Genomic DNA, 15,538 nt, shown 5'->3' with positions numbered 1-15,538 from the left:
ATTAAATGTTATTTTTCTTATCAAATATAAATAATCTTTTCTGTTTGAATGTACATACGGGCACATCAAATTGTGAACCTATCCTTTAAGTTCTAAATTGAGCTGAATCAAAGCAAAGTTCTCTAGATTACAGTATATTTTTCTTGTTTGTTTTGGGGATTCATTTGCAGTGTGTGTAACACTATGTATATTCTTGCATGCGCTGTGTCATACCTTTAGTTTTCTCCAGTTTATTCTCCCGGCTGTCACACTTGCTTCTGGCGAGCTGCTTCTCCTCCAGGCCTCTCTTGAGCGTGCCGAGTCTGAACACATAGAGCCGAGCGTCCTTCCCTGGAAACAAAACGCCAAAAGCCACTTCTGTTTTGCACTGTTTTGGTTACTCTTAATTTGCCATCTCTCTTTTAGCATCCTCCCACGGTCAGACAATGGTGTCGTACTGCAGGAGGATTACTAGAAGGCTTCTTAAGGCTCGTGCTCTCTCACAAGCTTCATTAAAGCCCACACACAGTCGTGATAAATGTTTGTGCTGCCATCACATAATCACTATCAAAACCGAGTCAACCCCGTTTGTCAATATTAGGGTTAGCTAATCATCTGCAGGGTAATTAATTATATGCTCTTCTGGTTTAAGCAAACATGAGACAAATCCTACAGCTGTTAGTTAGTACACAGCAACTTCTTGTATATGCTATTTGTGTTTTTTATGCTTGTGGGTCTGTATGTTTCATTTTATCTGTGTCTGTCTGCACATCTGTCAGTTCTTTGTAGCCCACAACACCCTCACAGTCAATCGGATCCTGCAGGATAAACACTTACACATCCACATACACATCCACCAACCCACCCACCCACCCACAACACCTTGACAGAGATTGGTTCTCTATAGGTCAGCTTCCTCAGATCACAGCGAGAGATCAATGTGTTCACTGGGCCAATGGAGGTGGAAAGGGTAAGTATGTACTCAACAACACCAAGAGAGATGACAGAGGTGAAATAAGAGAGAGGAATGGGAATAATGAGAAAGAAGATGCTGATGCTGTAAATACTGTATGTAGCATACCTCCTTCGTCTTGTGGTCTAAGCCTACCTTTGTCAGCCCTGGTGATAAGCAGATCCTGAGGCTCGAGAACGTGCATCTGCTTCACCACCATGGTTTTGTCAAACACCTGCACTGGGGGCAGAGCCTGCGTCTCTGAAACATAACACATACATCACAATAAAAAGACTAAAAAATGTGTCATAACTGAGGTTGAAATATATATTTAAAAAAAAAATCCTCTGAGCAAGAAACCGGAGGATCGATTGCGTGGCACTCACCAGCGTTGGGCAAAGCTGGATCAGGGCCTGAAACGTGGACAACATCATTATCATCATCATGTTAGCTGTTGGCATTCTGCTAGCGCAGTATTGAATGGATATGGATGGATGGCTTTATTTTAGAGGACATAGGGAGATATCGATTAGGGATGACCTCACCATCCAGCAGCATGACCCCCGCTGCATCGGTGGCAACCAGCAGAGACTGACCCCATGAGTCAGCACACACTATCTCATAGGGGAATGTGCTGCAGAACGATTGGGACTCCCATGGCTGCAGCATACGTGCACATACAAACATACAGACACATGTAGATATACACAGAGACACACATATTGGAATTAATATCCACATGCTATGGCAAAATATGGAACTTTTTTTTAACACGATAATTATGAAGGGTGACAAGTCATGTACAAACTGCAAAAAACTTTAAAGCTCATATTTAGCTTTTCTTAAAACAAAGCAAGTTCTGCAAGTGAGGTCAAATGTGATAAATCCACATGTGCAGTTTCTGGAATTTAGCAATTTAGTATGTTAAAACAAGACAGGATGAGGCAGATTGCTGCTCTAATATCAAGAAAATCAATTGACCAATCAATGAGCCGAGCCGATATGTCCGCCAATTTGAGCTTATTGCAGATACTTCAGTATTGCCGTATATGTCTGCTAATAGATAACAGGAAATTGCAGTACAGGGCCCCATTCTTTGTATGTGGAGATGCCAAAGAAATGTTTGAGGTAACTTAGAAACAGCGTCTGCATTTGTTATTGTTTGTATTGGTCGGGCTCTACTTGACTCTATGAAATTGTTTTGGAAATATTTTGAATAAAGAATAAGATTTTTTTTCAAATGTTTAAAGAAAATAACATTTTTGGATTCAGTAAGAGATTCTGTGCAGTGAAATGTCTCAAAGACGTGCTCTCACCTCTTTTCTGCACAGGCCTGTGGTAACAAGGCTAGTTGGGGCATCTCCTCTCACAATAGTCTTCAGCTTCAGAGCCTAAAGATGAAATGGCATCAGATATGACACACAACAGAGACATCTGTCAATTCTGTATATTGCATTTGCAGTGCAAAATGTACTTAAAGTTTCAAAAGTAGAAGTACTTACTCTGCACAAAAATGGCCCCTGTGACTGATATATTATTATATATGAGATAATTAGAGTGTTAATACTGATGCAACAATGTGTAAGTAGCATTCTACTGTTGTAGCTGGTCGGGGTGGAGCTAGTTTTAACTACTCTATATACAGTTACTGTTGGCATTTTAGTCCAGTGGTTCCCAACCTAGGGTTTGGTCTCCGTCCACATGATCAATCTAAGGGGTCATGAGATGATTATTGAGGTAGGAAAGGAGAAAAAAATTAAATTCTGCTTCGCAAATTTGTATTCATTTTTCAGACTTTTCTTTTGCTTTTTTTATTGAATATTGGACAATTTTACCACTCTGGGCCTTGAACAGTATTTAAATAAAACCATCTGAGGAGTTTGGTCAAACTGCTAACAACCCATGGACATCTAAAACATGCCAGGGGGCCCTAACTTGACACACCTTTTCTCTAATTGGGTCACAAGCCAAAAAGATTGGTTTAATCTTTAACAATGTGTTGTATTTTACAAGCTTCTCGTGTGAAAAGTAATTAGTAACTACAGCTGTCAGACAAATATAGTGATATTTAAACAATGCATGGACAAGGACAAGACATTCAAATCATGTACCCTGCATGGGATAAAGGAGTGTGTACTGCATGTGAATCATGCATATAAATGTATTACAAGAAGGACAGCAGTGGTCTAGGCTTGCTGAATTATGCACCTTGTATTCCATCACTAATATTTAACTAGGCTGCCATTGTTGTTTCCTTGTTTCCATGCTTATTTAGGCACTGAGAACTGTGACGACTCACGGCGGTGGAAAGGATCTGTACAAGACTGGCAACAGTAAAAAAAAGTGTCGTAATACATTAAATTAAAGGTGTAATTGCTTCAAATTTCAAATAGAATACAGATTGCGCAAATGCTCAGCAGCAACCATCTGATCAGATTGACAATTTCCACTCTAAGCTGCACAGTCAGGTATTTCAATTTACATATCTGCATAAACAGGCAATCTGGATATAATGAAATCAATATCAAGCAACAGTACAATGGCTTGGCAGTGCAGTGTACTTTGCCATCCGTGAGAAAATATCCATAAAAAATACACATTCTGACCTATCAGACATCCATAAAAACATGAAATCATTGTATATAATGTGCATCACACAATGAGTGGACATACAGAGAAACAGTTTAGTTGAGGACAAACGCCTTGTCTCTACAAAACTGGATAATCAATGACTCAACACGTCTACCTTCCTTTGTTTTCATGCTTTACTGCACAATGTGTTGATGCCTCGGCTTTGTGTTTATGAGCAGAGAGCGACAGAAACAGGTCAAACAAGGTATAAAACACAAACAGTAACACGAAGAAGAACAAGGGTTAGCAAATTAAGATAAACAAAGGAAACAAGAGCGACAGAATTGCTTTAGTAGCATAAATATGTATCTTTAGAACTAATTCAAAAAATGTGCCGACTTTGCTAACCTAATTTCTTCTAGCTGTCTATTTCACAGTGCACGGCTGTGATGGCAAATACCTACTAGGTGTTTATTTTCAGTGTAGACTGAAAAAAGAGCAGCTTTGCTCGCAGGCTGTATTCTGGCCTGTGTGAGGTTAAAAAATGTGGTAACGGAGCTATAAACCAGACCTGCTTGAGTTTTAAAAGCAATCAGTAAAATGCTGAAATCAGTTTGTAAAGTGACAGGAATCCAGTGTAGCTCTGTAGGAGGAGGGTAGTCTGTACATCTGGTACCTGTTAAAACCCTGATGTGATTTGTATGGAACCCCGAGAGAGGGTTTGTCTCAGGGTTATTAATAAATACCTAGGAACATTTCGATTTTGGATATATTTCTCAGCTGAAAAAACTTGATTTTATTTTGCATTTGGTTTGTGAGGGTAAAGGGGACTACTGAGAGAAATTTCTCATTCATTGTACTTATATTTGTCTGCCCTGTAAGACTTTATTCATAGACATATTTTCTGCTGGGCTTTAGGACACAATCAAAGCATATTTAATTTAGGTTAAGGCACTCTGAAACATTGTCAGGTATATCACATCACAACAGGCTGCACATTTGTCCAAAAGAGATTATTATCTCACAAACCTAAAACTAATTATTTCCATAATGCCAGATGCCATCTAGGTTCAGCCCCATTCTTTACACACTTTTCTTCTTTGTGTTTTCAGACTTTGTTCATGTATAATTATAGTTACGTCAGCACCCAGAAGAGAGGTGTAATGATGATTACATCATCCCGGTAATGACTACTGGATTGTGGCTCAGAGACTTGTTCTTATATTATTATTCCATCCTGACCCTCCTGAAAGCAGGTGTCCAGTTTGCTCAGCTGTCTGTCAGGACTTAAATGACTTTATCATAGTACAAAGAGTCACAGATGTTCCTCACAAATGAAAGAGGCTAGTTTTTAAATATGTCTGTAGCTTCTCCTCCAATTGCTCTTTCTCTATTTGGCTCATTGTTGTCTCAAAATTGAAAAATGCACTGGCACTCGTAGATAAGTGTTTATGGGCTCACAAAAAAGGCCCTGTTTTTCAGCATGGACAGAAAATCTATGTAATGTGTCTCAATGTAAATTAAGCACTTGATTAAAGCTCAAATCTTAAGTGTTCTCTACAATAGAAGCTGATCAAAACCAGTATCACATCCTCCATGCACTTTAACATCTAGAAAATATATTCTGTCATTTGAGCAAGAATTATATGACTCCTTGGACTGTGGAGTAATTTTAACTATTCAGGGCTGAAAAAAGGTTCTGCCCACTACAATTTTGAGGTAAACAAAAAATTGATCTATATTTGAATTTACAGCTAATATTGTCCTAAAAATACGCTAGAACAGTCAAATGTAAGACAGTAAAGCACAGTTCTATTTGTAGTGAAGATGCACATTTAACAATTACTTATCAGAAAATATCAGGTAAAGGCAACTAAAAATGAGTAGGGGTTACAATGCAACACAATACCTTTTGTATTGTATTGCACAAAACAAGGACTGAGGATTTTGTCCCCCAACACTTTGGAATCGCAGGAACAATTACAGCGACTAAAAACTGTTTCAATGTACATACGGGCATGTGAATATTGTTTTGAAGACAGACTTGAAAAAATGTGAACCTATCCTTTAAGAATTTAATGTTGGCAAACCAGTTAAATGACACAGTAATGAAATACACAGCACATAAAAGTGATTTTATATTTTATAACTAATTTAATGCTAGGTGCTGATATTATGCTCAATGATACCAATAATCAACATCTGTGTTTACATGTGCAGGTGCATCTAGGTTTCTGAGGTGATCAGGTGTGTTTGTCCATCTACGCTTGTGTGTGCCCACCTTTGTCTGGGTGTGTATCCTGGTTTCCATGTGTATATGTGTGTGTACATGTGGGTGTTTCTGCCTTCGTACTGCAGAGCTCTGGTTGGTTGGTAATACTGTGTTTGTGTGTGTGCTTGCGTGTTTATTACTTCCTTACCTGACCTATTCTGACAAATTCGGCCTGCCGTGCCTCCTCCTTTTTGCGTGCCGACTTTGGAGACTCAGGCAGCACGTCGCTGAATGACCGCCGGTTTAACATGTTCTGGGGAGAAAAAGGAACCTAAACGTGGAACAACAACACCCAAATGTGGCACACACACACACACACACACACACACACACACACACACACACACACACACACACACACACACACACACAGAGGGAAAAAGAAACCAGAAAGGGGTCTTAGAGACAGACCCTGGCAGGGGGTGAGAACAGCAGCAGTGAAACATGTTGTGTTAGGAGCAACAGTGAAAGGAAAAAAACAAGGGAAATAAGAACAAAAGTGATGTGAGGAGAGAGAGCTCTGCTGAGAAAGTCCCTGCTGAGAAAGTCAGCATTGCAGTAGTATCCAGTCGTCCAGTGTGGTGCAGTATGCAGAGGCAGACCAAGGGCTGCAGTGGAATACAGCAGAATACAACTCAGCAGTGGCTACAGTCGCTGCCAGTGACTGAAGTGACAAGGAGGAGACAGAGGAGACAACTTGGATAGCCTAATAGTACGTCCATCCAAGAATGGACAAGAGCAGGTCTCTACACTAGACTGGTGGTCAGCAATGCAGCTGTACCTTGTACAGGTCAGGCATGAGGTCTTGGTAGAGCGAGCGGATCAACATGTCAAGTGTCCGCTGACGCTTCTGGGCAAACGTTGGCGTCTCCAGTGTGGCTTTCTCTCCATTGATTACTGCAGGAGATGAAGCAAGATCAGATTAGAAAAAAAAGAAACTAGGAATGATGCAAATGTATTGGCCATATTCTAATGTTTTTTTCTTACATTTGACTAATAAAAAGTCCCTGAATTCTTGATGATCAGTAAATACAGGTGGAGATGGGAGAGGGGGTCCAAACAGTGGAACACTCTCCTCTGAGAATATCTTCAACCTGTGACAAAGATCAGATATATAGCATCTCTCTTACACTTAAAATGGATGATAGAGCACATCACACAATACGGTAAAGTCAACTACTCTTTTTAATCAAGGACATCACAGAAACAATTAAGAGACCCTAGTAGCCAGAATTAAAGTGAGTTTTTTAAGTAGCAAGTCAAAGTGAAAGTCAAAAGCAGTTGTTACACAGTCTGGACTGGAACACCACAAACCACAACATTAATCAAAGCACTCACCTGTAACTGTCATTCTGGCTATTATACCTAACTAATGCAAAAATATCTGGAAGTGAAGTAAAGGAAACACTGATTATATTGGAGACACAATAGCAATCTATATATCTTCATCGTTACAGGGCTGATGTGATATCTGTTCAAAAGCTCCTCTGAACATGGTTCATGTTGCTGATTACCATTTAATTTCTCTGACAGTCATTATCCATGTGAAGGATACGGGTGAAGTGCGATCGGATCATAGACGGTTTGAAGGACGATGATGCGTCATCCCCTTCCTGGAAAACTATGGTAACAATGTCATTTCCAATGTGTCTCTTTCTCTCCACCTGCCAAAGAGGACAAGTCAAAGAAACACAAGATGAGGAAAAACCGGCAAAATAACCTTGGTACCCTGTGATTCATGTATTACAGGAATTGTTTTTATATTGTATTTAAACCTGGATTCATTGATTTTAAGGTCACTTAGGGGCAAAGCAACAAACTGTAAACACAACACTGATGTATTATCACCTTATAAAGTTGTTACCGCAAATGAATAATTGCCTATTTACACATCCAGCAGACACAGAGCAAAATTATCATTCATTTGGAGTCATGTTTCTGTGCACCTGATGAATGTATGTACAATATTCACTCTTATTTTACCTCTGTTGGTCTACACCAGGGGAACTGTCGAGACAACTGTGCACCCCCAATCCCTCCCACTGCCATGGATTCAGTGAGTTATTGCTGTGAGCTACATCTTGAGCTCTGTTTTTTTTAGCCTATATTTGTTTTCATTTTGGTAAAGTGACACCATTAAAAGTATGCTGAATTACCTATTAGCAGTTCCTGTTTGCAATGTACCCATGGATGTACAGAAAATTATCACAGGATAACTTTGATACTGAAGAAAACTTAAAAACATAATGATTCTCAGGCAACTTCTGGAGTTATAAGGAGCCTCTTCTATGATTCTAAGTGGATTTCTGGAAGTTTATTTGTGATGGATATAATGATATCCTCTGAGCGTGTAAGTCACACTGAATCTAAAAATATGTATCATGTCTGTGTTCCCATTTGGAAGAGTATGGAGGAGTATGATGTGTGTACCCTAATTACCTTCAAGAGCTGTTTGTCACAGCCACTGCTGCTGTTGACTATGTTGGTACTCGGGCCAAATCAGCGTGCAAAACCTCCGTGACCCACCTTTAACTCTCCCATGCCCCCCTAGTGAGGCGCAGTTTGAAAACCACTGGTCTACACTAACTCCTGCGGGATATATCTGGCTATTTAGCTGCTAAATGCTCCAGCTATTTGCTGACTTTGTTTGGTGCTGGGAAGGTATTTAATTGGGTTTATCTGAGCTTTTTCACTAAAACAGCTGCCTATAGCGCTTAGAAACGACACTGATGAGAGTGGTGAGAGTATATCAAAACAGTAAAGCTGTGGGCCGTTAAACCAAAAGATCTGTTGATGAGGTACTGAGTAAGGCTGCTATGATGGGGACATGTATATGTGTGTGGAAGAGGGTGTTATTGTAACAGCAAACATTTTCCAAGTTCGCACACCATAAACAATTTAAGAAGCAGTGATAATTTCAACTCTTTGATCTCAAAACTTCAGAGGCAGCAACATCAAGCACATCTACTGCACTAACTCCTGTCTCACCTGCTTGTTTTGCCATCTCCATTTTGCTTTTTTACGATATTCTCTTTGCCACCAATCCTCTCCCCTTCAATGACAATTTAATATATATTTCTCTTTTTATTTGTATTTTTGTTCCCGAGAAAGACATCTCAACAACTACGACCTCTTGGCTTACAGCACCATCAAGTCAAAATTTACCCTTGTCCAACTCTTTGGTTCATGACAATGTATCTACAAAACATGATAACTCTTCTACTGCCACCATCCAGTCATAGTTTCCACTTGTACACAAGAAATAATACAATGTAAAACACATTTTGCTATGAAAGTTAATGAGCACATTCATAAAAAGGCTCTCTAAAGGATGAAACACTTCTATTTTGGACACTATTTTGGACTATACACATAGTACACACACACAGCAAAATAGTCAGGATGCTTTCTTTTACATTTAACACTTTTGTATTATGGGGTGAAATTAACAGCTTCACCAATTAAGCTGAACTGACTTTACATTCCAGAATAATTGTGCTCAGGTATGAAATAAATCAAAATTCTTTCATATGACTGCAGTTCTTGCTGCTCAGGTGGATGGGAGACGACCGGCAGTCACACTCAAATGTGGTATGAGCCCAGACTGTTCCTTATTATTGACTGCCAGAATGTGTCTAGGGGATGTGTCTAGGGTATCAGTAGTCAGTAGGATTCATCCTCTGGATCATGAATGTCTGAACCCAGGAGAAAAATGCCCAACTACACAGAGAGACACCCACCTGCTGTTTGTTCTCTTTAGAGTAGGGTAACATGGTGGACACATGGAACATGAGCTCATGGCCCTGATACACTGTGTAGATGGACTTAATTCCTGTAGTGTCATCTGCAGGTAAAGAGACAGAAACAGAAGAAGACAAACATTGGCATATTCAAAGTCATTCACTTTAAAATGATGTTAATGTGATGTGAATCAACAGATGTGAGCTCTCTTACTCTTGGTATCAAGCCCTCCGCGGTAACCTGCCCATCCCTGCAGTGTAATGGAATCACCCAGCAGACTGAGAAACTTGTCGAAGCTCTCACTCCCAGTCTCTGAAAAAAAAACACAGGACTTTCAGCATAGCAGATATCTTCTATTGTAGTACATGCTGTTTTGATACAAGGATAGTTTGACATTTTGGGAAATATACTCTTATTCGCTTTCTTGCCTTGAGTTAGATGAGAACATTGATACTGTCATGTTTGCACATGAAATATGAAGCTAACACCAGCTAGCCTGGCTCTGTCCAAAAGTAATAAAAATCTACCTGGAAAAGCCTCATAAGCTGGCTCATTAACATGTTATATTTTGTTTGTTTAATCTGTACAAAATACATGTAAAAACGGCACATTTGGTTTTACGGGAGGGTTACGTCCTGGGCTATTTCTTGGCTGGGTGCAGTAAACAAATGAGATATAACATGTTAATTTGTGAGCTTTGGAATTGCTGGTAGGCAGATTTTGTTACATTCATACAGAACCAGGCTAGATGTTTCCCCGTTTCCTTTCTTTATGCTAAGCTAAACTGCTGACTCCAGCTTCATATTGAATGGACAGGTATGAAAATAAAATTGATCTTCTCATCTAACTTTTGGCAAGAACACGAATAAGCGTCTCTCCCAAAATGTTAAACAATCCCTTTAATAGGTTTGGACACTGAAAAATGTTGAGTATAGAGGGATTTACCATTGCTAAACATCTCATCATCTGTGAGCTGTCCATCTTTGGCATACAGGACGCCAAATTTAAAGTTGACAGAACCCTACAAAATTATAGTTGGGTTTAGATTATGAAATAATGTACAATTCATGCATTGAATATTATGTTCTATTGACATACAGTGCTTTTATTGTAAGAAATGTACATAGAGAATGTAAAATATGGTACAAAGGATACACAATAGGTAATCAGAAGTGCTAGTTATCAGTCTTTATGTAAAAATAAGAACAAAGATACACAGAGAGAGTAATTACCCAACAAGAAGACAGATTTAATAGCATGCATTTACTGTGCAATTACAGAAGAAGAATATAAAAATTAATGAAGATGGCATAATATTAGAAAGTACTACTGTAGTTGGAGATATATTTAATACTTTTTCCCTGTAAGATGTAAAACAATATTAAAGATTATTTTTCAACAGTATGGCAGAGACTTTTACCAGATAAAGAATCAATAAAGAATCAAACAAGTAGGTATATGTTATGATATGTGGGTATATGAAGGTGACTGGAAAGCTAAACAAAAGGAAACCAAACACATAACAATGTGTTAATAGTTAATTTGAGGATTTTCAGTGAGGATTTAGAGTGCATCATAGCACAGAGTCAGCACTGGTGAAAATTACAAATGACCTTTTAATTGCATCAGACAAAGGTCTTGTCTTTGTACTTGTCTTGTTAGATCTTAGTGCTGCATTCGACACCATTAACCATCACATCCTATTACAGAGACTGGAACATTTAATTGGCATTAAAGGAACTGCACTAAGCTGGTTTAAATCCTATCTATCAGATCAATCTCAGTTTGTTAACGGTGTACCCACCGTGCACGCCAAAGTTAGTCACGGAGTTCCACAAGGTTCTGTGCTTGGACCAATTCTATTCACCTTATATATGCTTAATTTAGGCAATATTATTAAGAAACATTCCATAAACTTTCATTGTTATGCAGATGATACCCAATTATATCTATCGATCAAGCCAGAAGAAACTAATCAGTTAGCTAAACTTCAAGCATGCCTTAAGGACATAAAAACCTGGAAGACCTGCAATTTTCTCATGTTAAACTCTGACAAAACTGAAGTTATTGTACTTGGCCCGGAATACCTCCGAGACACATTATCTAAAACTCTTTAGAGTTACTCTAGATGGCATTGCACTGGCCTGACCACCGTAAGGAACCTCTGAGTTATCTTTCATCAGGATTTATCCTTTATCTCCCACATGAAACAAACTGGATTATTGCAATTCCTTATTATCAGGCTGCCCGAATAAGTCCCTTAAGACTCTCCAGTTGATCGAGAATGCTGCAGCACGTGTACTGACAAGAACTAGGAAAAAAGCTTCTCTGCACTGGCTCCCTGTAAAATTCAGAATAGAATTTAAAATGCAGGGTTACTTGTGGTTCCTAGAATCTCCAAAAGTAGATTGGGAGCCAGAGCCTTCAGTTATCAAGCTCCTCTCCTGTGGAATCAGGTCCAAGTTTGGGTTCAGGAGGCAGACACCATCTCTACATTTAAGAGTAGGCTTAAGACTTTCCTCTTTGATTAAGTGTATAGTTAGGGCTGGCTTGGGTGAGTCTTGAACCATCCCTTAGTTATGCTGCTATAGGCCTAGACTGCCGGGAGACTTCCCATGTTGGACTGAGCTCCTCTCTCCTCCTCTCCTCTCCATCTGTATGCATTTTTATCACATTAATGCATGTTACTAACTCAACATCTTCTCTCTCCTGTAGATTTGTGCTTTCTCGTCTCTCTCCTCTCTCCTTCTGTCGCTTTCTGCAGGTATTTCTGCCTCCGGAGCTGCAGAGACTGGATCTGTTATTGTGGGCCACCTGCTGCCCCCGTGTTCCTGCTCAACAACTGCTACTACAACTGTTATTATTAGTATTATTACTATAATTATAATTATTATTCCTATCACTGTCATTCCTGTTATTATTACTTTATTAATATTAATATTACCACTACCATTACATTATTACTATTTTAAAATTCTAGGTGGAATATTTGCATTGTGCTCCCCCCCCAACCGGATGGCCACCCACCCTGAGTCTGGTTCTGCCTAAGGTTTCTGCCTCTTAAAGGAAGTTTTTCCTTGTCACTGTCGCCAAATGCATGCTCATGGTGGGATTTGTTGGATCTCTGTAAATAATATTATAAAGAGTACAGTCTAGACCTGCTCTGTAGGAAAAGTGCAATGATATAACTTCTGTTATGGATTGGCGCTATATAAATAAAATTTGAAATTTGAATAAAAGAAGTAATCTCTAACCTGGAAAACAAATGCCAGATCTCTACAAAAAACTATCAATGAATAAGCTAAACTGTATTGTGAAAACAGTGTCATCCCATACCTCCTGTTCCTCCAACACCAGCAGATCCTGAGGAAAGAGGACACAGCAATTATCATTCACAATGTACTGCTCTCCAGCTAGAGATGACAATGCTTGAGGATATTATACAGTTTAGGTGCTGCTGATCAGGAAATGGACCGGTGCTACATTTCATGAAGAGCTGGCCGATGCTCTGGTGTTACTCTCACCTTCTGAATCTCAGGGTTGAGGATCTCCCTGGGGCCTTTCTCAAACCTGTCCATGTTCATTGCACTGGGAGTGGAGGAGGAGGAGGAAAAGGAGGAGTGGAGGAAGTAGTAATGAAAAAAAAGAAGAGAAAGGGGTGTTTAGGATCGATGGAAGACAAATAGCCCAAAGGGTTACACAGAAAAATGAGCGAGACCTGATACAGGGGATTTCTCTTCCTGCTTGTACCATTTGTTCTCATTCAGAGTTTGAGCAGTGACACCACTCAGCCTGAGGAATTTATAATCTCCTGTTTCATGCATCTTGTTGTATAGTGTTACAAGTCACTCACGAAATATGCTACTGGAAACATAATGTTGAAGATATGAATGACTATAAAATATAATTCTTTCCAATATATTTGGGGTTCTGGTGTAAAAAACTATGCGAGCACTGTTGCCAGATTGGGCAGTTTTCCAAGCAATTGGGCTTCTTTTATATGATTGTGCTACTAAAATAGTACAATCAATTAGTGGATCAACAGAAGATTTATCAGCAACTATATTGCTAATTGATTAATCGTTTCAGTCATTTTTCAAGCAAAAATCTTACACATTCTCTGGTTCCAGCTTCTCAAATGTATGGATTTGCTGCTTTTTTGTCATATATTATAGTTAACGGAATATCTTTTTGGACTGTTGGTGGGACAAAACAAGCAATATAACTACGTCTCTTTGGGATCTGGAAAATTATAATGGGCATTTTCCACAATGTTCTAACATTTTATAGACAAAATTATTAATCTATTAATAGAGAAAATCATCTGCAGATTAATCATTAATGAAAATAATCGTTACATTACATAACATTGCACTTGTCATGGGGGCAAACACAATAATGGCCATTACTGATAAGTATGTTTACTGTTGGATAGATGCAAGCACATTTTGAGACCAAGCTGCGTGTCTGTATCTTATTTTAACAAAACATTATCATACCGTACTGGAGAGAAGGTATAGCTTCTTTTAGATCTTCATATAGGTATGATGATATTTTGTTAAAATAACATACACACAAGTAGCTTGGGTGCAAATGTGCTTGCATCTACACAACAGTAAACACTTAACCTCAATAACAGTGTAACATACCTCTCCTCAGTGGGCATAAAAAATTGGGCTACTTTTAGGGCAATTGGGCGAATTTGAGGCTCTGATTGGGCTATTTGGTGTCAGTCACATCTGGCAACACTATATGCATGTCTTTATGTCTCAGCAGCAGCATGAGATAACCAACAATATTAATTCTCATACATGTATTGTAAAGAGTGAATGAACTGCGTCGGTGTTGAGCTCCAGGCTGCACTTCTCACCTTAAGATGGACTTGACTGATAGTGTTTTGGTCGGGCTGTAGGGGAGGCTGATCTTCAGAGTGCCCTGAGCGAACAAGAATGACACAGATCAGGGATTACAAGCTCTTAGCACAGCGGGCTTCAATCGCCTTTTCTCTGAGGACTCACTTGCTCATACCTGTTCATTTATAAAAGAATATCCTGCAAACCTAGGATTACCCAAAAGAAATTCACAGCACACAACATATTTTTCATCATAGTCATAGAATAATTACAGAGGACCAAATTAAACCAGAGCAGTTCAAACCAAACAAAGTTGTTCTGTTCAACAACAACAACAACAACAACAACAACAACAACAACATCCTGTACCAGTTAGAGAATGACAGAAACAAGACAAATCAATGTGATCAGGCAGCGGAGGTGCACCACCCTAATCAGGTTCCAGATGAGGCTGGAGGCCAAAATTAGATCCAAGCTATCTTGGTCATGAAGCTGAGACACCAAACTACAATCACGAACATGCATCTCACACACACACCTACAAACACGGTGACTCAAAAGTGGAGTAGCATAGTTCCTCAAGATGCCATTTTGTGCCTTCTCATATTTAGATCCCAGAAACAGTACCATCTACGACTGTGTACTCCAGTAGAAAATGTTTAAGATTAATCTGGGCTCCAAACGTTTCAGTACCTTCCCTTCTGTTTGGGGGAAGATCCTGTGAGGCAGTGGTGCAAAGTAACTAAGTACATTAAATACAATTATGAAGTACTTGTATTTCCATTTTATGCTACTTTATACTTCTACTCCACTACATTTCAGAGAGAAATATTGTACTTTTTACTCCACTACACTTATCTGAAAGCTGGCAGCTGTAGTTACTAGTTACTTTTCAGATTTTACAGAAATAAAACATATGATAAGCTCATACAATACAATTAATTGTTAAAGATTAAACCAGTGGTTTCCAATATTTTTGATTGCCTTGTTACATTGATGTCCATATGAGTTGTTAGCAGTTCCACCAAAGAAACATTTTCCCCTCTAAACTTCTTTTAGTTCATTTAGATAACTGTTTGAGGCCCAAAAAGGTAAAATAATCCATTATTTCATTAAAAAAGCAAAGATTAGAGAAAAGTCCATGAATATATAAACAAATGAATATAACTT

At 38.9% G+C, this 15,538-nt stretch overlaps 1 protein-coding gene across 5 annotated transcripts in view; it reads right to left on the bottom strand.

Annotated features, from left to right (window-relative positions):
- The window catches only part of garnl3 (GTPase activating Rap/RanGAP domain like 3), a 77,757-nt gene that overhangs the window by 16,955 nt on the left and 45,264 nt on the right, over positions 1 to 15,538 (bottom strand). For 3 of the 5 annotated variants that reach the window (XM_044175476.1, XM_044175473.1, XM_044175475.1), the window contains exons 6-21: positions 14,386 to 14,450; positions 13,040 to 13,103; positions 12,852 to 12,878; positions 10,461 to 10,536; positions 9,729 to 9,827; positions 9,515 to 9,618; positions 7,330 to 7,438; positions 7,113 to 7,158; positions 6,762 to 6,868; positions 6,556 to 6,671; positions 5,923 to 6,045; positions 2,248 to 2,322; positions 1,477 to 1,591; positions 1,318 to 1,344; positions 1,088 to 1,192; positions 214 to 330 (exon numbers count right to left, since the gene is read on the bottom strand). In XM_044175476.1, the coding sequence (XP_044031411.1) occupies positions 214 to 330; positions 1,088 to 1,192; positions 1,318 to 1,344; positions 1,477 to 1,591; positions 2,248 to 2,322; positions 5,923 to 6,045; positions 6,556 to 6,671; positions 6,762 to 6,868; positions 7,113 to 7,158; positions 7,330 to 7,438; positions 9,515 to 9,618; positions 9,729 to 9,827; positions 10,461 to 10,536; positions 12,852 to 12,878; positions 13,040 to 13,103; positions 14,386 to 14,450 (1,375 nt within the window). The remainder of the gene's footprint in view (positions 1 to 213; positions 331 to 1,087; positions 1,193 to 1,317; positions 1,345 to 1,476; positions 1,592 to 2,247; positions 2,323 to 5,922; positions 6,046 to 6,555; positions 6,672 to 6,761; positions 6,869 to 7,112; positions 7,159 to 7,329; positions 7,439 to 9,514; positions 9,619 to 9,728; positions 9,828 to 10,460; positions 10,537 to 12,851; positions 12,879 to 13,039; positions 13,104 to 14,385; positions 14,451 to 15,538) is intronic. The other 2 variants (XM_044175477.1, XM_044175474.1) reach the window with 1 other exon arrangement.

This window comes from Siniperca chuatsi, linkage group LG18 (assembly GCF_020085105.1).
Source record: "Siniperca chuatsi isolate FFG_IHB_CAS linkage group LG18, ASM2008510v1, whole genome shotgun sequence".
Classification (NCBI taxonomy): Eukaryota; Metazoa; Chordata; class Actinopteri; order Centrarchiformes; family Sinipercidae; genus Siniperca; species Siniperca chuatsi.
This window is presented reverse-complemented; position numbering and strand designations above follow the sequence as displayed.